Below are 26,074 nucleotides of genomic sequence, written 5' to 3' on the forward strand. Positions count from 1 at the left end.
ACCCATTTTCCTTTCTATCCCACTTCATTATCATCTCCTCTCACCTAGAGAATGCTTGTGAAGACCCACACTCTTTCTCTCACTTTTTCTTTTACCAAATGTGATTATTCAGTACATACTTCTCTGCTGGTTGTTTTGCCTGAAGAACTACACTTCACAAAATGCCTTTAAGTTAATTGGGTTATTTAGAATTCTTTCCAGTGATTGTATAATATTTCATGATAAGGATATACTATGATTTATTCAACAATTTTCTTCATAGGCATTCAGCAATTTTGTTATCATTACACATAATGTATAATACACCAAATATGTTCCCCAAAAGGTTCACTGAGTCAAGGGTACACATGTTTACAACAGCAGTTGTCAGATTTCTTGAAAAAATAATTGAAACAATTCACATTCCCACTAGCCATTATGACAATACAATTTTATCTGCATTTTCATTCCAAATAAATGTGAGAGCTCTTTTTAATCTTGACTTTAATCTTGTTATTTTGATTTTCACAACTCTGACTGCTTTTCAGTGTAGTCTGTTTCCATATAATTTTGTCATTTTAATAAAAGACATAGACTACTGCATCTTAGTATCTATCTAAAAAACATAACTTCCAAGGAAAAGTACTCAAATTCCTTATCAGTTTTTAAGTACTTCCTTTTTTCCCACTGGCATGCCATGAAGTTAAGACAATTTAAAAAAACTGTGCCATGACTTTTTAAACATTTTTACTACCATCTAAAAGCAGACTGTTACATTTACATATTAAAAATGGTTTAAAAAATAATACCCTCAAATTAATCATAATTTAAGCTAGCTGAAAACTCTCTGCAAGAATTGCACACAAAAGCGTTCTTCACTTTTACACTTAGATCTTGCCTCAGCCTCACTGTCAGGAAACTCTTCTCTTGGAATTTAAGGCCATTTTCTTTGAGTGAAGAGACCTTCATTTCTCAAAATTCTACCATGAATCCACCACCAATGACAAAGTATTTAAAATCTTCCAATTTCAGACTTGGGGTTTACAGCTGTGAGCCTAAATTTCAGAATTATGGCAGAAACCAACACAATGTAAAGCAACTGTTCCCCAGTTAATAATAAAGAAATTAAAATAAAAAAATAAATTTCAGAATTATGTAGAAACATGATTCAATATCCTTCTTATCTGAAATAATAGCCTCCAGTATTGTCTCTGTACCCAAAACACAACTCAGGACAATTAAAAACTGTAAAACAACAGTGAAAATTGAAACATACAAACAACAGAGAAAATGATCTTTTATCTGTTTTGGAAAACTAGTTTTTGGGAGTTATTAGATTTAATCTAAGACATTATTTAAGAGCTCAGAGAAAACTGAAGTGATCAAGTAGCAAGACAGTGAACAAGAAGGCACAGATATTAATATATGATTATTAATGGATATTAATATATGACACCAGCAAGGCTGGGACAGGTTCTATTATCACATGGGGATTTATATTACCAGAAAGACTTCTATTCAACCACCACAAAAGTCAATTCTAAATGATGAAATGAGGTCAGATGGCAAGTGAAGAAAGTATATAAAAAGGATAAAGGCATTCAAGGAAAGAGGAACACTTTGACACATTCTAATTCAATTTAGCAAAACTAAGATAAGTGTAGGTGAGTAGGTGTGAGCAATTTATTTAGGCAAAGTGACCTTATCAGTCTTGAATAATATAATCCAGTAATAAGTACACCTATAAACTTTAACCATAAATACAGGTTTACTCCCTTTTAAAAGTTACTTAACAAAGCATCTCCTAAAAGACTTAACCATTATTTTAAATTCACATCTTTCAAAGACTTAGTGCTTTCTGCTTCCATCCAGTATAAAATGAAAACACCATTCCATTGAGAAAAATCTTTAAAAAACTATAATAAGCCAACTAATATATTACACAGCACAGGGATTCCAGGGCTTCTCTGGTGGCTCAGCTGGTAAAGAATCCACCTGCAATGGGGGAGACCTGGGTTCAATCCCTGGGTTGGGAAGATCCCTTGGAGAAGGGAATGGCTACCCACTCCAGTATTCCAGCCCAGAGAATTCCTATGACTGCATAGTCCATGGGGTCACAAAGAGTCGGACACGACTGAGCGTGTGTGTGAGAAAGTTTCACTTTCACTTTTCACAGGGATTCCAAAATGAGAAACACTGTGAGTTCCAATGATTAACTGCCTAGTGTCTCAATAATGTCAGAGTGCTTTATGAACTGGGATGCTAAAATTCAATCTCAAATGTACTTAACTTGTAATACTAAGGATCCATGAAAGCAACCAATTGCTCACAGGTCTGCTCTGGAGTGTCTAGGGACCGTGGCTGTGCCCCCGTGCCACACTCTTACACTGTTAACGCCTTACCAACTGCCTCCAATGGCACTTGGCAAGAACCAGAGCACATGTCAGGAGCTTGCTCTAACAAACACCCCCACAGGCATTGTTTGCTTAATTCTCCAAGCTTGAATGGAAACCTCAGAAGTCAGACCACCTGGGAACAAAATCCAGACACAGCCAGATAATAAACAGGCACCGATAACATCTGTAGCAACAGAGAGACCAAGCTTACTAACAGTCTTCCACAGCAGATTCTCACCACAATAAGCCATTCAGTTCATAGGTGGATCTTAATGCATCTGGGCTATTGTCTCAGAAGCAGCTCCAGGTCTTCAAGCTGGAGACAGGGCTGTGATTACTTACCTGATTCACAGGCAAATGTCTTTGACGTTTCATCATGAAAGATAATTGCCACTGCATGCTTCTTTGTCTCTCGAGGCAGTCTGGTTATGTTTTTGATGTTGTGCAGTTCAGTTACCTTGAACAAAAAAACATTTTTAACTTAGCATACAGTACATGCTCTATGCTGGGTGCTCACACAAAATGATCCATTATTATTGTGCTAAGTCACTTTCCAATGGATATTTTTACTTGTTTCTAATTAACAGGAATCAAATACCATGCAGAATGAAAACAAAAAACTTTTTCGATGTCATCAACTGTGGTTATTTGCTTTGCTCAATTTTGAAAGAGTCTAAAAATTATGTAGAAGAATAACTCTGAAAGCAAGGACTCCTGTGTTTTTTTAAAAATTGCGTCTTTTACAAACAATAGCCAGTATGGCACACAGAAGATTCTCAATAAATTTGCATTAAATATTTATTGGATTTAACATCTCAACTGTCTCCTAAAACCCACTCATCATGCAAGTCCCTGGTAGAAATGCAGTCTAACTGACACCTGTCAATCAGCAGACTGTGGCTCTAAAATTCTGGAAACATTACATATAAACAATGAACTTCCTTCCCAGCCCAAACCACACAGTGTTCACGGACCCTTATATTCCTGCTCGCCACCCGGTTCTCTCACCAAGGCTCATTCGTGATTTATGGACCCAGGTTAACAACTCTACTCTTTTGGCAACTAATAATTTTATTGAACAAGTATTTTAGCTCTCAATTGTATGGGTACAAGGCTTTCTGCTGTAACTTGTGCATTTTTATTTCTCTCCACAGTCCCTAGAAATGAGCAGTTTGTCTACTTCCTCACTTACTCTGCAAATACAACTTTACAATAATAATGTTGTGTGAGTTCATTTCCAAAATGCACTTCTCAACATGCTACTTCAGTATTTCTTCTAATAAAAGATCCAACAGGTTCGTTTTCATTTCCATCTATATAAATACTTAAAAACTTCTCTTTAAGTTTCTTTGACCTATGTGCTATTGAGAAATACATTGTTCACTCTCCAAGTATTTCAGAATTTTCTAGCTATTTTCTATTACTGGTTTCTAGTTTCACTGCATTCTAGTTTAATTTCATATAGTAGAGAGAAGATACGCTACGGTTTCCGTTTTTTTTTTAATTGGTTATGTTCTATAGCCCAAACTACTGTTCAAACTACCGCACAATTGCACTCATCTCACACGCTAGTAAAGTAATGCTCAAAATTCTCCAAGCCAGGCTTCAGCAATACGTGAATGGTGAACTTCCAGATATTCAAGCTGGTTTTAGAAAAGGCAGAGGAACCAGAGATCAAATTGCCAACATCCGCTGGATCATTGAAAAAGCAAGAGAATTCCAGAAAGCCATCTATTTCTGCTTTATTGACTATGCCAAAGCCTTTGACTGTGTGGATCACAATAAACTGTGGAAAATTCTGAAAGAGATGGGATTACCAGACCACATGACCTGCCTCTTGAGAAACCTCTATGTAGGTCAGGAAGCAACAGTTAGAACTGGACATGGAACAACAGACTGGTTCCAAATAGGAAAAGGAGTTCGTCAAGGCTGTATATCGTCACCCTGCTTATTTAACTTTTATGCAGAGTACATCTTGAGAAACGCTGGGCTGGAGGAAGCACAAGTGGGAATCAAGATTGCCAAGAGAAATATCAATAACCTCAGATATGCAGATGACACCACCCTTATGGCAGAAAGGAAGAACTTAAGAGCCTCTTGATGAAAGTGATGGAGGAGAGTGAAAAAGTTGGCTTAAAGCTCAACATTCAGAAAACTAAGATCATGGCATCTGGTCCCATCACTTCATGGCAAATACATGGGGAAACAGTGGAAACAGGGGCTGACTTTATTTTTCTGGGCTCCAAAATCACTGCAGATGGTGACTGCAGCCATGAAATTAAAAGATGCTTACTCCTTGGAAGGAAAGTTTTCACCAACCTAGAAAACATATTAAAAAGCAGAGACATTACTTTGTCAAAAAAGGCCCATCTAGGCAAGGCTGTGGTTTTTCCAGTAGTCATGTATGGATCAGAGAAGGCAATGGCACCCCACTCCAGTACTGTTGCCTGGAAAATCCCATGGATGGAGGAGTCTGGTGGGTTACAGTTCATGGGGTCGCTAAGAGTCAGACACGACTGAGCGACTTCACTTTCACTTTTCACTTTCATGCATTGGAGAAGGAAATGGCAACCCACTCCAGTTTTCTTGCCTGGAGAATCCCAGGCACGGGGGAGCCTGGTAGGCTGCCATCTATGGGGTCACACAGAGTTGAACACGACTGAAGTGACTTAGCAGCAGCAGCAGCAGTGGCACGTATGGATATGAGAGTTGGACTATAATGAAAGCTGAGCGCCGAAGAATTGATGCATTTGAACTGTGGTGTTGGAGAAGACTCTTGAGAGTCCCTTGGACTGCAAGGAGATCCAACCAGTCCATCCTAAAGGAGATCAGTCCTGGGTGTTAATTGGAAGGACTGATGTTGAAGCTGAAACTCCAATACTTTGGCCACCTTATGCGAAAAGCTGATTTGTTGGAAAACACCCTGATGCTGGGAAAGATTGAGGGCAGAAGGAGAACGGGACGACAGATGATGAGGTGGTTGGATGGCATCACTGACTCAATGGACATAGGTTTGGGTGGACTCCGGGAGATGGTGATGGACAGGGAGGCCTGGTGTGCTGCGGTTCATGGGGCTGCAAAGAGTCGGACATGACTAAGCGACTGAACTGAACTATGTCCCAGAACATGATGCATCCTGGTAAGAGTTCCATGTGAGCTGAGAAGAGTGTGTATTCTGCTGTTTGATGACATACATGTCCATTACATCTAGTTAATTGATGGTGGTGTTGAGTTCACCTATGTCTTCACTGATTTTCTGCCTGTTGGATCTGTCTACTTCTGAGCGAGGGGGGTTGAAGATGCTAACTATGACAGTAAGTGCATCTATTCCCCTCGTTCTATCAGTTTCTGCCTTATGTCGTTTATTGATCTGTTTTCAGGTGCACCCAGATGTTATGTCTTCTTGTAGGACTGACAAATTTATCAATATGTAAAACCCTTGCTTTGTAGTCTGTTTGTCTGAAATTAAAACTTACTCTTGTTTTCTTTCGATTAATGTTAGTATAGCATATCTGAAGAGGAACTAAAGAGCCTCTTGATGAAGGTGAAAGAGGAGAATGAAAAAGCTGGCTTAAAACTAAACATTCAAAAAACTAAGGTAATGGCATCTGGTCCCATCAATTCATGGCAAATATATGGGTAAAAAGTAGAAGCAGTGACAGATTTTATTTTCTTGGGCTCCAAAGTCGCTGCACACAGTGATTGCAGCCATGAAATTAAAAGTCACTTGCTCCTTGGAAGGAAAGCTATGACAAACCCCAGTGTTTTGAAAAGCAGAGATTCCTCTTTTTGACAAAGATACATAGGGTCAAACCCATGGTTTTTCCAGTAGTCATGGACAGATGTGAGTCAGTCACTTCAGTCGCTCAGTCATGTCCAACTCTTTGCAACCCCATGGACTGCAGCACGCCAGGCCTACCTGTCCATCACCAACACCCGGAGCTTACGCAAACTGATGTCCATCAAGTCGGTGATGTCATCCAACTATCCCATGCTCTGTCGTCCCCTTCTCCTAATGCCTCCAATCTTTCCCAGCATCAGGGTCTTATCTAATGAGTCAGTTCTTCACATCAGGTGGCCAAGGTATTGGAATTTCAGCTTCAGCATCAGTCCTCCCAATGAATATTCAGGACTGATTTCCTTTAGGATTGACTGGTTGGATCTCCTTCCAGTCCAAGGGACTCTCAAGAGTCTTCTCCAACACCACAGTTCAAAAGCATCAATTCTTCAGTGCTCAGCTTTCTTTATAGTCCAACTCTTATATCCATACATGACTACTGGAAAAACCATAGCTTTGACTAGACAGACCTTTGTTGGCAAAGTAATGTCTCTGCTTTTTAATAAGCTGTATAGGTTGATCACAGTTTTTCTTCCAAGGAGAAAATTTTATGGCTGCATTCACCATCTGCAGTGATTTTGGAGCCCAAAAAGTAAAGTTTCTCACTGTTTCCATTGTTTCTCCATCTATTTGCCATGAAGTGATGGAACTGGATGCCATGATCTTATTTTTCTGAATATTTTAAGCCAACTTTTGGGCTTAGTTTTAAGCCAATTTTTTCACTCTACTCTTTCACTTTCATCAAGAGGCTCTTTAGTTCTTCTTCTCTTTCTGACATAAGGGTGGTGTCATCTCCATATCTGAGGTTATTGATATTTCTCCTGGCAAACTTGATTTCAATTTGTGCTACTCTGCATATAAGTTAAATAAGCAGGGTGACAATATACAGCCTTGGTGTACTCCTTTCCCGATTTAGAACCAGTCTGTTCCATGTCCAGTTCTAACTGTTGCTTCTTGACCTGCATATAGATTTCTCAGGAGGCAGGTCAGGTGGCCTGGTATTCCCATCTCTTGAAGAATTTTCCACAGTTTCTTGTGATCCAAATAGTCAAAGGCTGTGGCATAGTCAATAAGCAGAAGTAGATGTTTTTATGGAACTCTCGCTTTTTTGATAATCAAACAAATGTTGGCAATTTGATCTCTGGTTCCTCTGCCTTTTCTAAATCCAGCTTGAACATCTGGAAGTTCACGGTTCATGTACTTGACTTGGAGAATTTTGAGCATTACTTTGCTAGTGTTTGAGATGAGTGCAATTGTGCAGTAGTTTGAACATTTTTTTGGCATTGCCTTTCTTTGGGATTGAAATGAAATCTAACCTTTTCCAGTCCTGTGGCCACTGCTGTGTTTTCCAACTTTGTTGGCATATTGAGTATAGCACTTTCACAGCATCAAATTTTAGGATTTGAAATAGCTCAACTGGAATTCTATCACCTCCACTAGCTTTGTCGCAGTGATGCTTCCCAAGGCCCACTTGACTTTGCATTTCAGGATGTTTGGCTCAACGTCAGTGATCACACCATTGTGGTTATCTGGGTCATGAAGATCTTTTTTTGTACAGTTCTTCTGTGTATTCTTGCCACCTTAAGGATTCTTGCCATCTCACAGATATAAGAGTTGGACCACAAAGACGACTGAGTGCCGAAGAATTGATGCTTTTGAACTGTGGTGCTGGAGAAGAGTCTTGAGAGTTCTTTGGACTGCAAGGAGATCAAACAAGTTGACCCTAAAGGAAATCAACCCTGAATATCCACTGGAAGGACTGATGCTGAAGGTGAGGCTCCAATACTTGGCCATGTGATATGAAGAGCTGACTGATTAGTTAGAAAAGACTCTGATGATGGGAAAGATTGAAGGCAGAATGAGAAGAAGGCAGCAGAAGATGAGATGGTTTGACAGCACCACCAACTAGATGGACATAAATTTGGGCAAATTCTGGGAGATAGTAAAGGACAGGGAAGCCTGGTATGTTGCAGTCCATCAGGTCAAAAGAGCTGCATGTGGCTCAGTGACTGAACAACAACAAAGTATGATTTTCTATATCCACATATTTTTAATTTATAGATGTCTTTACATTTATGGTGGGTTTCTTTATGATAGTGTATGGTTGCATCTTGTTTGATCCACTCTGACAATCCTCATCTTTTAATTGGTGCATTTAAGCCATTGATATTCAAAGTAAATATCGGTGTAACTGGACTAATATATAGAATATTTGTACCTGTTTTCTATTTCTTGTCCCTCTTCTCTGTTTCTATTTTATCTTTCACTCTTTTTTCTGTCTTTTGTGGTTTTAATTGTGAATTTTACATGATTCCATTCTTCCTCCTTTCTAACATGTCAGCTATACCTTTTTTTTTTTTTTACTTTTTTAGTTGCTGCCCTAGAGTATGAAATATAAATTTACAGCTAATGCAATTCCAAACCACACTATATCAAACTACACATATATCAGAGATATATACATATATATCTACTTATCATATATATATATATTTATAAATGTATACAAAATCAAATACATTGTTGTTGATGCTATTTTGAACAAACTGTCACCTGTTAGATCAATTAAGAATAAGAAAAAATGAAACTTTTTTATCTCCACTCACACCTTTTTGATGTTTTTCCTTTCTTTATATAGATCTGAGTATCTAACCTACATTATTATTTTCTCTAAAGAAATAATTTTAACATTTTTTACAAAGTCAGTCTTACCAGCAATAAATTCAATTTTGTTTGAAAAAGTCAATTTCTATTTCACTTTTAAAGATAATTTTACAGGGCATATGGAACTCTAGGTTGATGGATATTTTTCATCTTAAAATATTAAATATAGTTAGCTCTTGATATCTTAGGGTTCCACATCGTCAGATTTGACCAACCTTGGATTGGGTACTACTTTTACGATCCACGGTTGGTTGAATCTGAGGATGTGTGACCTGCAGATATGAGACTCAGCTGTGCTTGCTATTTTATGTAAGGGTTTTAGGCATCCATGGATTTTGGTATCCGTGGAGGATATTGGAACTGACTCCCCATTAGATACCAAGAGATGGTTGTGTTTCACTCTAATCTGTTGCTTGTATAGTTTCTGAGGGAAAGGTAAATGTAATTCCTCTTTGCTCCTCTATGGAGAAGGTGATTTTTCCTCTCTCTAGTTTCTTTCGGGATTTTTTCCTTGATTCTCCATAGTTGAAAATGCCTAGGTACACTTTTCATTCATTTTTTTTTTTTGTGGGGAGCAGTAATCCTGCTTGGGGTTTACTGAGATTCCTGGATCTGTAGTTTTGTGTCTGACATTGATCTGGGGAAATTGTTAGTTATTATTGGTAGAATTTTTCTTTCTTTCTTCTCATGCTGGTACTTCCATTGTGCATATATTATACCTTTTATAGATGTCCCAACAGTGCTTGAGTATTGGTTTTATTTTTACTGTTTCAGTCTCTGTTCTCTCTGCTTTTCAGCTCTGGAGGTGTCTTTTTATTTTTTACTTATGGCTGTTCTGGGTCTTTGTTGCTGCACAGGCTTTTCTCTAGTTGCAGCAAGTGGAGGCTACTCTCCAGTTGCCCTGCAGGAGCTGCTCACTGCGGCGGCTCCTCTTGTTTGCAGCACAGGGTCTAGGGCACAGGCTTCAGCGGCTGCAGCACATGGGCTCAGTGGTTGCAGCTCCCGGGCTCTAAAACACAGGCTCAACAGTTGTGGAGCACAGGCTCATCTCCTCAGCATGTGGGATTCTTCCAGATCTGGGATTGAACTCATGTCTCCTGCACTGGCAGGTGGGTTCTTTACCACTGGGCCACCAGGGAACCCTGGAAGTTTCTACTGAGACATCCTCAAGCTTGTAGATTCTTTCATAAGCCATGTCCAGTGTTTACACATTCATCAAAGGCATCCTTCATTTCTGTTACGGTATTTTCTTTTTGGTTCTTTAGACGTTCTGTCTCTCTTCTGACAGTTCCCATCTGTTCTTCATACTGTCTACTTTATCCATTAGCACCCTTAGTGCAGCAATCATAGTTGTTTTAAAGTCCTGGTCTGATCATTTCAACTACCCTGCCTTTTCTGATTTTGATGTTCCATCTGTCTCTTCAAATTGTATATTTTGAAGAGATATTTTCAAATATCTTTGAAATACTATTGGTATTTTACCTTTTGGTAATGCCTTGTAATTTTTTCTTGGTAGTCACTGATTTTTTTTTTTTTTTTGTAATATTTCCTTTTAAAATCTGTAATGATGTGGACTTCTAGCCTCATAAAATAACAAGCTTATCACTCAAGGTTGCTGTGCAGTCTGTCCAGAGGGGCCCTTATGGTCTCTGTCACAATAAATTTACAGTCTATAGTCTACATGCTGGAAAAATTATTTTAATATTTAAAAAATATTTATTTTTCTCTCTCCTTGTCATTATCTCACTTAACATGCAAAACTAAAATTGGTAAGGTAAGTGATTTCAAGTTAAATAAACTAAAAATGGTTTGCTTCATATATATCATGTATAAAAACATCTACATATGTGTATATATGCATTCATATGTGCATTTATACATATACTATATCTATTTATTTATTTATCTAAAAAAAACTCATTTTCTCTTCCACGGAAGAAAAATTAGGCACTAGTATCTTAAAGTGTCAGATCCTGGGGAGAAAGATGAGAATTTTTTTGGAACAATGATTTGTATATTATATTTGAAGTACATTAAAGCATACTCTCAACAATAAACTCTTAAATTTTTAAATCATTTGATGATTGATTCAAGTAATAGTTAACCCAAATTTTATTCTAAAATAGTAGATTAAAGATATTTTAAAAAGAGACATTATTTCCAAGTGTTATTAATTTTAAATAAGAAAATGATCTTACTAAAATTAAGTAGTCTAAAAGCAATGAAGATCATGTGTTGCCTAAGAACAGATACTATCCATGTTAGGTGAGTATAAAAGTGATATGCCACTATATAAGATATATTATATATAATATCAAGTTGTGCCAAACAATATCATAAATACATTTATTATTCTGCTCCAAGGCCTTTTCCAAATATTTTTATTTACAAATATAAAAGAATATTGGAACTAATATTGTGTAGGACATCTTTTTTTCACCTCATAGCAAAAAATCAACAGAGCAAATTAATAAACAGCCTAGCAAAATGCAGCAAGCACTAGAGATTTTCTAACTTTTGTGCCTCAGGCAATCTGACAAACAATGTAGTTCAAACGAAGTGTTTGCTCTTCTGTAAAATTCACATTTAGAGATGCAGAGAAGCTCTTCAAGCAGACATGGTTACAGTGGTTTCCGCAACAGTGTGAGGCTTTCTGTTGATCAGTAGTGCGATGCTACCCACTTCAGTGTGTGCCCTAACAAACTGAAGTGATACCAGGAAGCAGAGCACTCACGGGGGCATAAAATCTCACCTCTCAGATTGTCTTGGTTAGGAAGTTCAAGAGTTCTGTTAGATTACAAAATGTTACAAAATCATACCAGAAGATTTTCTAAGGACTTGGTATACCTTTGGAATTTGCATGTATGCATGCTCAGTCGCTTCAGTTGTGTCAGACTCTGCGACCTTATGAACTGTAGCCCGCTAGGCTCCTCTATCCATGGGGATTCTCCAGACAAGAATACTGGAGTCGGATGCTATGCCCTCCTCCAAGGGATCTTCACAACCCAGGGATCAAATCTGCATCTCTTATGTCTCCTGGATTGGCGGGTAGGTTCTCTACAGTTAGCACCACCTCAGAAACCCCTTAGAATCTGATATATCTTTAATTTAAAATATATTTTAAAAATATTTAGAATCATAGCAATTCAGGTCAAGATATATCTGAATCTCTTGTCCTCACTTTTCACTTTCAGTACTAAATGATTTTATGACCCAGTACAAAACTGTTTGCATTTTCTTAGAGGAAGGTAATTTTTAAAATAATATCTTTAAATGCTTTAAAATAAAAAATATTTTTATTGGTCTACAACCTAACAGTGTGACATAAAACTGTGAACTTATTATTGAGTGTGAAATCCCTGTGTGCATGCTAAGTCACTTCAGCCCTGTCCGATTCTTTGCGCCCCCATGGGCTGCAGCCCACCAGGCTCCTCTGTGGGATTTTCCAGGCAAGAATACTGGAGTGGGTTGCTACGTGTTTCTCCAGGGGATCTTCCAGATCCAAGGACTGAACCCATGTCTCCTGCATTATCAGGCGAATTCTTTACCACTAGCACCACCAAATCCTAGAGCATTTCAATAATATATATCTATAAATTATTACATCATTTAATAATCCAACCCATATTTCTGAAATGTTAATTTTTTATATTGCTCTAGTAGGACAAAACATTAGTTTAATATAAGGCATTAAAATAATTAAATATGATATTAGCAGAATTTAATTAAAGGAAAAATTACTTGAAAATAATTCAGGTTGTTCAAGTCTAAGTCAATAAATGCCATAGTCAATAATTTAAAATACTGAGGTCTAGTAAGTGTGCATAGGTATACAGAAACAGCATGTTGTACACTTTAAATATATACAATTTTAATTTTATTATTTTAAAAAGAATACAGTAACTGGACTTTCTTGGTTACTCAGTAGGAAAGATTTTTGCCTGCAATACAGAAGACGCAGTTTTGATCCCTGGGTCGGGAAGCTCCCCTGAACAAGGAAATGGCAAACCCTCTCCAGTATTCTTGCCTTGGAAATTCCTTGGACAGAGGAGTCTGGTGGGCTACGGTCTATGGAGAGTTGGACACAACTTAGCGACTAAACAACAACCTTGTTTGGAGCCACTGCCTTGATTCCTGCTGCAGTTTTACCTATTATTGCCTTTGCTCTAAAACAAAGTGAAAATAACAAGTAATATGTTAGTGTTATGATGAAAAGAGTGCTGTCTGTGTGGACAATTCTGAGGTCCACTGTTCCAAACACAGGCTTCTCTCGAGCCCACAACACCTGCTCTGTCCTGAAACTCGGCCAACGTCTATTTCACACACACTCCCCTTACCCCTACTCCACAACTTCACTATTGCTCTTTCTCATCTCAACTATTTCCATTTGTTTTTCCATCTGCCTTCATACCCTTCATCTTCCATTGCCTTGTTCACACTGGTTTTAGACTTATATTTTTAACCCAAACGTTTTATCATGCCCCTTCATTTATCGTGCCTTCAGTCAGTTTAGTCAGTGTTAGACGCTAAGTCATGTCTGACACCTTGCGACAACTGTAGCCTGCCACGCTCCCCTGTCTGTGGCATTCTCCAGGCCAGAATACTGGAGTGGGTGGCCATTTCCTTCTCCAGGGGCTCTTAACCCAGGGATCGAAACTGGGTCTCCTGCATTGCAGGCAGATTCTTTACCGTCTGAGCCACAAGGCATTAAAACCATTTAATTACACCTTAAAATTAAGTTCTCACTCTTTAGCAAGGACTTGATGACTTTAATGACTCAGTTCCTTCCTGGAAATTGAATCTCATCTTTGTCTACATTAACCTTGAACACAAGTTAGTGTCCAGCCATGTACAAAGCCTTTCAATTGTTTTGAATAGAAATGTGCTCTTTAAACGTGATGCTAAAGCTGAAGCTCCAATACTTTGGGCCACATGATGTGAAGAGCTGACTTATCAGAAAAGACCCTGATGCTCAGAAAGATTGAGGCCAGGAGGAGAAGGGGGCGACAGAGGATGAGATGGTTAGATAGCATCACCGACTTAACGGACACAAATTTGAGCAAACTCCGGAATAGTGGAGGACAGAGGAGCCTGGCGTGCTGCAGTTTATGAGCTTGCAGAGAGTCGGACATGACTTAGCAACAGTAAAACAACATTCAAAGGTTACAGAGTCTTTTACAGAATAATCTTCTTGGAGCTTCCTTCAGCTTCCTATCAAGCTCACAATCATTTGTCAAGACCAACAAGCCTCCCTTAACCTTCCCTGAATGACTCATGCACAGTTAATAGCCTGTTGCTGACGGTGGTCGTAGGTGGTGTTCCTCAAGCCCTTGACAGTGTGATCTGAATTCAGATGGCTTCCTGACTCATTATGCAATCTGGTTGTGTTTGTACAGTGGACTCAGTAAGTAAATTATTGAGTTGTTCCTTTATTAATTCATGTCATTTATTTATCAATTCTCTACATAACTGGACTTCTATATAGGGTTTTTTTTTTTTCATTTTAAATATATGCTTTTCACAATGAAGACCAGTAGATGCCTATTAAGTGATTGGCTCTTTCATATCTGATGAGAAAAGAAAAGATTAAAGATAAAGAAAAGGGTAGCATACAGCTGCACTGGGCTATATGTTCTGAAATGAAGGGCATACTTCTGTGTATCACTTAATAAGACCAAACAAAAGAGAAGCTGCTTCACTTGCAGATGAAAATAGTTCATTAGATTTTAGTTGCTCTACCATTACTTAGTTTGTAGAACTTTCAGGAGGAATCTGATATGGGCTGAAGGGCATAGTGATATTTTCTCCAATTAAGCCCAAGTTTTTCAGAGGGGTCTTCTTTGCATACTTAGCAAAGTTCAGTTCAGTTCAGTTCAGTTCAGTCACTCAGTCCTGTCTGACTCTTTGCGATCCCATGAATTGCAGCACACCAGGACTCCCTGTCCATCACCAACTCCCGGAGTTCACTCAGACTCACGTCCATCGAGTCAGTGATGCCATCCAGCCATCTCATCCTCTGTCGTCCCCTTCTCCTCCTGCCCCCAATCCCTCCCAGCATCAGAGTCTTTTCCAATGAGTCAACTCTTTGCATGAGGTGGCCAAAGTACTGGAGTTTCAGCTTAAGCATCATTCCTTCCAAAGAAATCCCAGGGCTGATCTCCTTCAGAATGGACTGGTTGGATCTCCTTGCAGTCCAAGGGACTCTCAAGAGTCTTCTCCAACACCACAGTTCAAAAGCATCAATTCTTCGGTGCTCAGCTTTCTTCACAGTCCAACTCTGACTGTATGACATGTATGACATCCATACATGACCACAGGAAAAACCACAGCATTGACTAGATGGATCTTTGTTGGCAGAGTAATGTCTCTGCTTTTGAATATGCTATCTAGGTTGGTCACAACTTTCCTTCCAAGGAGTAAGTGTCTTTTAATTTCATGGCTGCAGTCACCATCTGTAGTGATTTTTGAGAACAGAAAAATAAAGTCAGCCACTGTTTCTACTGTTTCCCCATCTATTTCCCATGAAGTGATAGGACCAGATGCCATGATCTTCGTTTTCTGAATGTTGAGCTTTAAGCCAACTTTTCACTCTCTTCTTTCACTTTCAACAAGAGGCTTTTTAGTTCCTCTTCACTTTCTGCCATAAGGGTGGTGTCATCTGCACATCTGAGGTTATTGATATTTCTCCCAGCAATCTTGATTCCAGCTTGTGTTTCTTCCAGTCCAGTGTTTCTCATGATGTACTCTGCATAGAAGTTAAATAAGTAGGGTGACAATTTACAGGCTTGACGTACTCCTTTTCCTATTTGGAACCAGTCTGTTGTTCCATGTCCAGTTCTAACTGTTGTTTCCTGACCTGCATACATGTTTCTCAGAAGGCAGGTCAGGTGGTTGGGTATGCCCATCTCTTTCAGAATTTTCCACAGTTTATTGTGATCCACACAAAGGCTTTGGCATAGTCAAGAAAGCAAAAATAGATGTTTTTCTTGAACTCTCTTGCTTTTTCGATGATCCAGCGGATGTTGGCAATTTGATCTCTGATTCCTCTGCCTTTTCTAAAACCAGCTTGAACATCTGGAAGTTCACGGTTCACATATTGCTGAAGCCTGGCTTGGAGAATTTTGAGCATTACTTTACTAACGTGTGAGATAAGTGTAATTGTGTGGTAGTTTGAGCATTCTTAGGCATTGCCTTTCTTTCAGATTGGAATGAAAACTGACCTTTTCCAGTCCTGTGGCCACTGCTGAGTTTTCCAAATTTGCTGGCATATTGAGTGCAGCACTTTCACAGCATCATCTTTCAGGATTTGAAATAGCTCAACTGGAATTCTATCACCTCCATTAGCTTTGTTCATAGTGATGCTTTCTAAGGCCCACTTGACTTCACATTCCAGGATGTCTGGCTTTAGGTGAGTTATCACACCATCGTGATTATCTTGGTCATGAAGATATTTTTTGAACAGCAAAGTTAGGATGAACAAATTAAGGTTTATTGTAAAATGTAAAAATCACCATACTATTATGTTATATATCTTTCCCCTTAGACTAACTGTGGATATTAAGCTATTCACATTCAACGCAGGTTTAACTCACAAGCATAAAACAAATTTTCACTAATTAGTATAAGATAAATAACTGAAAAATCCTGTTTGGTCAATTTTTTAAAAATTTTAAAGTATCTCATCAGGTAACTGTCATGAAAATTGAGATTAGATACTGCCTATTGAGGCATTCAATTTCTTTCTTTAAAGATAATTATATTTTGAAAAGTTAAAGAACTTAACTTTCAGATTTTTTTCAAGTATATTCAAATGAACCAGAATACAAACTGCACTCTTCTTTCTTATTAATCTTACTAATAATTCTTATCTCTCCTGACATTTTACTAATCTCCTATGGTTGTTTTAATTAGGTCAGAGTTTTTATTTTTGGGAATAAACACTTTAGAAGATAGTTTAATAAAATTCTCTTCATTAGGATAGAGAATATTGATTTTCCAGTAAGAGAAAAAGGTGAAAAACTTACTAAAGTTTTAGATTATTTCTATTATTACATATCAATCTCTTTTGAAAGCCCAAATCCTAAGTGTTCATAATTATAATTTAATTATTGGTGTTACCCTATATATTGTATGCTTTAATATTCTGGTCACAATATTTGAATAGAAAGTGTATAATTGCTTCCTTCCAAAACTTTTATATCTATTTTCCAATAGCTGCTTCCTTATATTTATCTATCACTGAAAAATATGAAATGTGTACCATTGAAAAAATCAATATAACTCATTTTTTAAGCTCCTTGTGACACGCTTTCATGTTTACTGTGTGACAACACCAACAGGTTCATAATCAATAATCACAAGTTCTGTTGTCACCTGGCACAGTGGTAAAGAATCCGCCTGCCAATGCAGGAGACACAAGAGACACAGATTTGATCCTTGGGTCGGGAAGATCCTCTGGAGAGGGAAATGGCAACCCACTCTGGTATTCTTGCCTGGAAAATCCCGTGGACAGAGAAGCCTGGTGCACTACAGTCCACAGGGTCACAAAGAGCCAGACACACCTGAGCATGCACATGCCACTCAAATATTAAGCTATATTGTGAAATGCATCTTCTAGAGAAAATGATTATGGATAAAATTACACTAGAATTGGAATTAATCACCGTTGCTGTCCACTCAGCATCCAATCCCAACTCCTTCATTCCGAACAGAATCTGATTTTGTTCGCTGTGTGCCCCTATGTCAAGTGACCCAAGTACCCAGGCAGGCATTGCTCACTTTCAGTGTCATGGTAGAATCTGTTATTCCTAGGGTTATAATCTCCTTGCTCATGATTAGTTTAAGAAAGACAATATGACCTAAATATAACCAGTGTCTTGTGCATAGAAGTCTTCTGGTGGCTTCAGAGAAATGTTTTCTAATCTGGAGGTAACTGCCAGATGAATTTAGCCCCTTCTCCGGGGGATGCTGTGTTGTCTGGGTGTCACAATTCAGAGATGCTACAGCTATCATTCTAGTAGACTGAAGATGAGGGCAACCATACAAATGGCAGAGCAGAGACAGGAAAGAGAGGAAAAAAAAAAGAACGCACGTCCTTAATTTTCATTCCTGAGCAAGAATGAAGAATGAGCCTACCCTGGAGCCATTTTCTTTTTCTGGACATGCTGTAATATGTGAGCATGCTTGTCTTTAAGTTGTTTGAATTGGGGATTCTGATGCTGGGAGGGATTGGAGGCAGGAGGAGAAGGGGATGACAGAGGATGAGATGGTTGGATGGCATCACTGACTCGATGGACGTGAGTCTCAGTGAACTCCGGGAGTTGGTGATGGACAGGGAGGCCTGGTGTGCTGCAATTCATTGGGTTGCAAAGAGTCAGACATGACTGAGCGACTGAACTGAACTGTTGCTTTCAACCAAAATCATTCTAACTTAACAACACTGAGAGCTGAGCTGCCCTCACTTCACCAAAGGAAAAGGCTGTCCTCTTGGGGTGGCCAGCACAAGCTAGAGTGATGACCAGAACCTGATCACACCTTCTGTTTCTCACACTGGTGCTCTTTCCACCAGTTTATGCGATAGCTACTGCTCTGAAATCCATGCTATTTAATAATGGCAAACAATGGCTAATGGGGACGTCATCACAGGAAGGAGAATTCAACTACAAAAAAGCCTCAGAGTGCAGGGAGGATGAAAGGTATCCCAGCAAACTCTTTATGTTATTACTCCAAAATTATTTTGAAGTTGTCTATTACAGAAAAACAAAACAACAACAACAAAAAACAAAAAGAAAATCTATTTTCAGGGCTAAGAAATGCAGAACATCAGTAAAAGGAAAAATAAGCACTAAACAGGAAATCTCTATAGCTCTTTCCTCCCTCCTCCCTCCCGCCAGCCCCCATCCTGGTCTCTCTCTCAACATGTTTCACTGACTCTAAAAACAAAAAGGCATGAAACCACTCTGTCAGCTCTAGCATCATTCTCCCTCTGAGAGGCAGAGCTTTGCTACACAGATACTAGCAGAGACACCACAGCTTCTAGGACTTCACTCAGCAGATGCACAACTTTAGATCTTTTAGTGATAGTAATGGGTTGAATAGCACCCCCTCCCAATGGTATGTCAAGTCCTACACCCCAGAACCTGTGAATGAGCACTCATTTGGGAAAAGGGGTCTTTGCAGGGGTGATTAAGGGTAGGACCTTGAGAGGGGCGCACCCTGGATTCTGTGAGGACACCAGAGCTGATGAGCAGAGTCCTGAGAACAGAGGAGCAGAGGGAGCTGTGAGGCATGACGCAGTGGACACAGCCACGTGCGTGTAGGCTGAATAGACCCCTGGAGCTGACAGAGGCTGAGGATTCTCTCAGAGGCTCTGGGGGTGCAGCCCAACAAACACCCTGACCCTTGACTTCTGATCCTTAGAAATGGGAGAAAGTAAACTGCAATTTTAAGACAAATCTGCAGTAGTCTGTTAGGCTAACCTAGGAAACTTACATGATTCAGTTCAGTTCAGTTCACTCAGTCATGTCCAACTTTTTGCGACCCCATGGAGTGCAGCATGCCAGGCCTCCCTGTCCATCACCAACTCCCAGAGTCTACCCAAACTTATGTCCATTGAGTCAGTGATGCCATCCCACCATCTCATCCTCTGTTGTTCCCTTCTCCTCCTGCCTTCAATCTTCCCCAGCATCAGGGTCTTTTCAAATATGTCGGTTCTTTGCATCAGGTGGCCAAAGTATTGGAGTTTCAGCTTCAGCATCAGTCCTTCCAATGAGCACTCAGGATTGATTTCCTTTAGGATGGAGTGGTTGGATCTCCTTGCAGTCCAAGGGATTCTCAAGAGTCTTCTCCAACATGATTACACAGTATTATTTGAATTTGGACAGCCAATTTGTGCTTTAAAGTCAGTTGTCTTGAATGAAGGTAAAATGACAGGAAGAAAGTGACAAAAAATGTGTATACAGACCTATTTCTCTAGTTAGATATTAGTTTTCTAAGAAGCAAAGAACACATATGTACTTACCTTGAGTCACCGAAAGCATAGCTAACATCAGAAAGTGTCTAAATGTAGTTCTTAAAATTGATAGACTCCATGAGAAAAATCACATGGTTACCTCAGCAGGCTAAAAAAAAATAACAGCATTGATACAGTTCAATACCTTTATGAGAAAAAACCCCATAAATATATGAAAAATAGAAAGGGATTTTATTTAAAATTGATTCAGCAAAACTTATTTTACTTTATGCACGAGTTCTAGACACAGTCCCTGCCTACTGGAAGCATGGCAGAGGGGCTCTTGATCAGGTAGCACAGGTCCTGGACAGGAAGGTAAGAAAAACACTAAGAAAGGAGGAGATAGAACTATCTATATTTGCAGAAAATATGATCACTGATATGAAAATACTAACAGCATTCATAGGAAAAAAACTATTAAAACAACAAAAGTATACAGCAGTTATCAAATATAGTTAACGCAAGAGACTAGCAGGATCTGTATACACTAACAATTGTTAATTAGAAAAAATTACCTTCACTATAACAAGAAAAACTGTAAAGTACCTATGGATTTTGTTGGAGAAAAATTTAAAACTTAAAGAGAGAAGCTAAAGTGAAGTGAAAGTGTTAGCCGCTCAGCTATGTATGACTTTTTGTGACCCCACAGACTGTAGCCCACCAGGCTCCTCTATCCATGGGATTCTCCAGGCAAGAATACTGGAGTGGGGTGCCAGTCCCTTCTCCAGGGGATCAGAACCCATATCTCCTGCACTGCAGGCAGATTCTTTACTGTCTGAGCCACCAGGGAAGCCCAAAGTAAAAAAAGCATATTCCATGCCCTTAGATAAATTGCTAAGGTACCTTTATAAAGCAAGAACTGAGCATGTTTGGGAAACAATTGCTCTAACAAATGCTATAACACATGCTATCATGTGATCTGGTGGCAATTTAAAACAAGTGGCATGTTAGTGGTCCAAGAACAAACATGCAGGCAGTACAGAGTAGAGAAATCAGAGAAAAACGTAAGAGACTCTCAAGAGTCTTCTCCAACACCACAATTCAAAAGCATTAATTCTTCAGTGCTCAGCTTTCTTCACAGTCCAACTCTCACATCCATACATGACCACAGGAAAAACCATAGCCTTGACTAGACGGACCTTTGTTGACAAAGTAATGTCTCTGCTTTTGAATATGCTATCTAGGTTGGTCATAACTTTCCTTCCAAGGAGTAAGCATCTTTTAATTTCATGGCTGCAATCACCATCTGCAGTGATTTTGGAGCCCAGAAAAATAAAGTCAGCCACTGTTTCCACTGTTTCCCCATCTATTTGCCATGAAGTGATGGGACCAGATGCCATGATCTTAGTTTTCTGAATGTTGAGCTTTAAGCCAACTTTTTCACTCTCCTCTTTCGCTTTAATCAAGAGGCTTTTTAGTTCCTCTTCACTTTCTGCCATAAGGGTGGTGTCATCTGCATATCTGAGGTTATTGATATTTCTCCCAGCAATCTTGATTCCAGCTTGTGCTTCCTCCAGCCCAGCATTTATCATGATGTACTCTGCATATAAGTTAAATAAGCAGGGTGACAATATACAGCCTTGACGAACTCCTTTTCCTATTTGGAACCAGTCTGTTGTTCCATGTCCAGTTCTAACTGTTGCTTCCTGACCTACATAGAGGTTTCTCAAGAGGCAGGTCAGGTGGTCTGGTATTCCCATGTCTTTCATAATTTTCCACAGTATATTGTGATCCACACAGTTAAAAGCTTTGGCATAGTCAATAAAGCAGAAATAGACGTTTTTCTGGAACTCTTGCTTTATCGATGATCCAGTGGATGTTGGCAATTTGATCTCTGGTTCCTCTGCCTTTTCTAAAACTAGCTTGAACATCTGGAAGTTCACGGTTCATGTATTGCTGAAGACTGGCTTGGAGAAATTTGGCCAGTCCTGTGGCCAGGACTGGAAAAGGTCATTTTTTTCTTTCTATCACACTAGAAAAACAGAAATAAGGAAGGAAGGAAAGGGAAGAGAGGGAGAGAGAGACAGAGGGAGGGAAATCCACTTTCCATAGAAAGTCAACTGATTGATACGTGAAATTCTAGCAGGTCAACTGCTATTAATTATATGGCAGTTACAACTTCCCAGTGCTCTGAGTTAGTCTTTTGCTCAGCTCTCCATGGCCTAGTATGTGATATCTCCTAATATAGCTAGTGGGAACAATTATGTTTCTCTAGTAAAGGATACAGAGTGGGAAAGAGTATGATCACTGTTTTAATTGTTTAGTTGCTAAGCCATGTTCGACTTTCTGCAACCCCATGGACTGTAGACTCTGCTGTCCATGGAATTTCCCAGGCAAGAATACTGGAGTGGGTTGCCATTAGAGTGAAAGCAATATTCCAATTATTGTTCGAATGTGATTAAAGTGCATAAAATATCCAAGCTTGGGGATAATAATGGGTCTGACCTCGTGAGTTTACTTGCAAGGTAGAACTGGAATAAAAGAAAGCAAAGTTGACTTTTAGGTACACCTAAAAGTCGGGTGTACCAGCTTTAAGACTAGGAGAACTTCCTGGTAGCTCCAGGATTAGGACAATTCCCACTACACCAAGAAAACCTTTTTATGAAAGGGTAAAAGGATTAGTGGAGAAATAGTCTAGTGTAAATCTGATTAAATTTTAATTTTATAGTACCCGGATTTCTATGATTAACTTGTTTCAAAGGAAAACTAGGGGGAAAATAGTTGCATAACACTTAACAATCTCTCTCTTTTTTTCTCTCTTTGTCTCCAAATAAATGGGGGAAAAACATTAATTTCCCTGAATATTGTACATAAGGAATTCAATCACCTCTTCAGGATAGACATCAAATTATGTATAAAAATAATTTTGATTTCAAGATTAATTTTACACATAATTTAACAAATGCAATAATTATCATCAAAACAAGAATTTCACTGACTCTCAAAGCCTATGGTTCCCTAAACTAAGAATATGTTCTCTAAATAAAATCAGGTTAGAGGCTATTATTGGTTTGTAACTTAAGACTGTTTCATGGGCAATTAAAATTTTACCTTTTGTTACTGAAGTATTAGATGTAAAAAGGATTTATAATTTTTAAAATATTATATAAATTTGAAACAAATATTAAACACCATTATTTATAAAATAAAAGATGCTGTATAGTTATTTATAGCAAGGTACAAAGTCATAATTCAAGAATAAAGTCTCACTGAAACATCCTTAAAATTCTAAGTTGTAAATAAATATGCATTCATTACTTGAAATATAATACATAACATTCCATTAATGATGCTGCTGCTAAGTCGCTTCAGTAGTGTCTGACTGTGCGACCCCATAGACGGCGGCCCACCAGGCTCCCCCGTCCCTGGGATTCTCCAGGCAAGAACACTGGAGTGGGTTGCCATTTCCTTCTTCAATGTATGAAAGGGAAAAGTGAAAGTGAAGTCGCTCAGTCGTGTCCGACTCTTCGCGACCCCATGGTCTGCAGTCTACCAGGCTCCTCTGTCCATGGGATTTTCCAGGCAAGAGTACTGGAATGGGATGCCATTGCCTTCTCCATCCATTAATGATAGAAAAACAATTTATCCTCAGTGAACATTATGCAATTACCATTTCTCTTGCTGCATCTGTCAGATATTACACAATTAAGTAGACTTTGTTAATGGGTAAAAAAGAGATTTTTAAAAACTCCAGATGCATTGATGATATTCTGAAATAATAATTAAGGGCATTGGATCTAAATCCATTATATATATGTAAAAATGCTTCAGAAATGATGGAAATAATGTCATAACTAAATCACACTGTTGAATATTCTTTCTCAAATTACTATCTGATTTACCATGGAAAATGGCTTGTTTGAAACTATAAATTACTTTATCATGCAAATTGGTCTCAGAATTTTTCTAAAGTTGGTATGAAAAATGTCCCTGGTTTCAAAGATGCAAAATCTGAGGCAGAAATGACTTGTACAACCATAACTGTTTTACATTTACACATCATCTTATATGAAATTGTCATCGCACTTTCTGAGCTATAATATTATTTGCATTTTACAGATAGGAAAGTGAGAGAAAGACATTGTTTAAACCACACTATGCTTTCCCCTGATGTAGTACCACTGTGGATGACACACAAGTGAGTAGTTTAAAAAAGTGAACAAAGACAGTAATTTTCCTAACATAAATCCTACTGCTGCATACTCTAAATCAAGTCCAGAATACTCTTACAGGCATTTTCTAAGAGTGTGATTCCTATTTCTCACTGAAGAGATGACTCTCATGGCCCAGTAGGTAATAAACAAATCCTGATGACTGAGTGGTTGCTTTTCTAAGACTTCCTTAAACCACACAGAACAATCATTACTGAAGATTTCTTAGATGCTGCAAAATTTCAACTGGCCTTGACTCAAATATTACCAAGATCAAGTCTAACTCTGCAAGTTCCCTATTATTTTGAGAGCACAACTTCACAAATTCTCTCCATCCAGAAGTCTTTACCCATGGCCTTTCTTGCTGATCTCCACCTCTGTCAGTCAAGTGCATCCAGCCTTGGGCATAGCCCCCCTTCATCTTACCCTACATCAAACCAACATTTTGCATTCCATTTCTATGAATCTTCCCTGAAAGACAAGCACTAGTGCTCAGATATTATGAGACAATTAATAAATGACCATGGATTAACTGTGACTGCCGCAGGAACCAAGGTGTGTGTCCATGGAAGCTTCTGTTCAAGAAACTGAGATGTCTTCAAAGTAAGGGATTATAGGAGGATGAATGAATGAATGAATAAATACACAAGTGGATACAATGCCTTAACCCGAATGAGTGAATATCACTCTGGGAACTTCTGGTTTCAGGAGGATCCACACTGATGATTATTCTTCACATGGTGCCCGGGAGGTGCTCATCTAAGCATTAAGCCATTTCTTCATGGAATCAAAGTGAAAATCTTCAAGACACCACATTGTACACAGGGCTGCTTTCACACTTCCCGATGCTTTTGCTTCTAGCAAAGGGATATGCTCTATTTACAGATGGCTAGTCTTCATAAGGACATTTTCATCTTTTGCCCAGTTCTCTTGGATGTTTACATATAGTTAAATATTGACAACTCCAATAGGAATAAAGAGGATGGAATAAGATGATGTTTTCAATGTCAGATTGTCGGGGATTTAGAAATAAGACTGGTCCCAAAACGAGCATTGCTTTTCTTGCATCACGTAGATTGGGAACTTTGCATAGGTCTATCTTCATTCATCCTTCTAAGGGACTTTATTTATATTTTCCTCCCCACAGACTGCACTCATATTTACTTTGTTAAAATTTCTATAAACTGTTTCTTTTTCATCTGCTTAGGAAATTAAGGAAAATTTATTAGCTGATTCTATGTAAATTGCTTTAGCTCAGTTTTCATTGAGGATAAATTTGTTTTGAATATCTGTTATGACAATTATATACAGCCACATTTTCAACCCTAATGCATTTTTAATAACTCGCTTCAGCAGCTAGTGATTTGAATTTCAAATTTCTTTCTACCAAGAAGTAAAAAAAAGTACATACCATCTTATGGCAGTTTCATATAAAAATTGATTTATGCTTCAAGATCTCTCTCACAGTAAACATATCAAATGTCTAAATGAGATCATTAATACTCATAAGCTCTAGAATATGTATGTTCCACATAGAGTATAGCATTAATTTAAACTTGGTGCAGAAATAATTGTATCTTTAGATTATTTTTCAGACGCCCCTCACTTAGGTTGGAAACATTTCATTTGATTTTTTAACTAATTTCTATCGAACATTACAGAGTATTTTAGAGCATATCAAAATAACTGACTAATCACAAGTGTAAGGTATTTCAGTTCAGTTCAGTCACTCAGTCATGTCCGACTCTTTGCGACCCCATGAATCGCAGCACGCCAGGCCTCCCTGTCCATCACCAACTACCAGAGTTCACTCAGACTCACGTCCATCGAGTCAGTGATGCTATCCAGCCGTCTCATCCTCTGTCGTCCACTTCTCCTCCTGCCTCCAATCCCTCCCAGCATCAGGGTCTTTTCCAATGAATCAACTCTTTGCATGAGGTGGCCAAAGTACTGGAGTTTCAGCTTTAGTATTTAAACATTAACAAATTGAACAATTTGGGAAATCCATAAAGGTCTATATCTTTAGGCCATCTTG

At 38.6% G+C, this 26,074-nt stretch overlaps 1 protein-coding gene across 1 annotated transcript in view; it reads right to left on the reverse strand.

The window, feature by feature from the left end:
- DOK6 (docking protein 6) overlaps positions 1-26,074 on the reverse strand; it is a 410,764-nt gene that overhangs the window by 238,738 nt on the left and 145,952 nt on the right. The window contains exon 3 of the mRNA XM_061399555.1: positions 2,718-2,832. Within this exon, the coding sequence (XP_061255539.1) occupies positions 2,718-2,832 (115 nt within the window). The remainder of the gene's footprint in view (positions 1-2,717; positions 2,833-26,074) is intronic.

Source organism: Bos javanicus, chromosome 24 (assembly GCF_032452875.1).
Source record: "Bos javanicus breed banteng chromosome 24, ARS-OSU_banteng_1.0, whole genome shotgun sequence".
Classification (NCBI taxonomy): domain Eukaryota; kingdom Metazoa; phylum Chordata; class Mammalia; order Artiodactyla; family Bovidae; genus Bos; species Bos javanicus.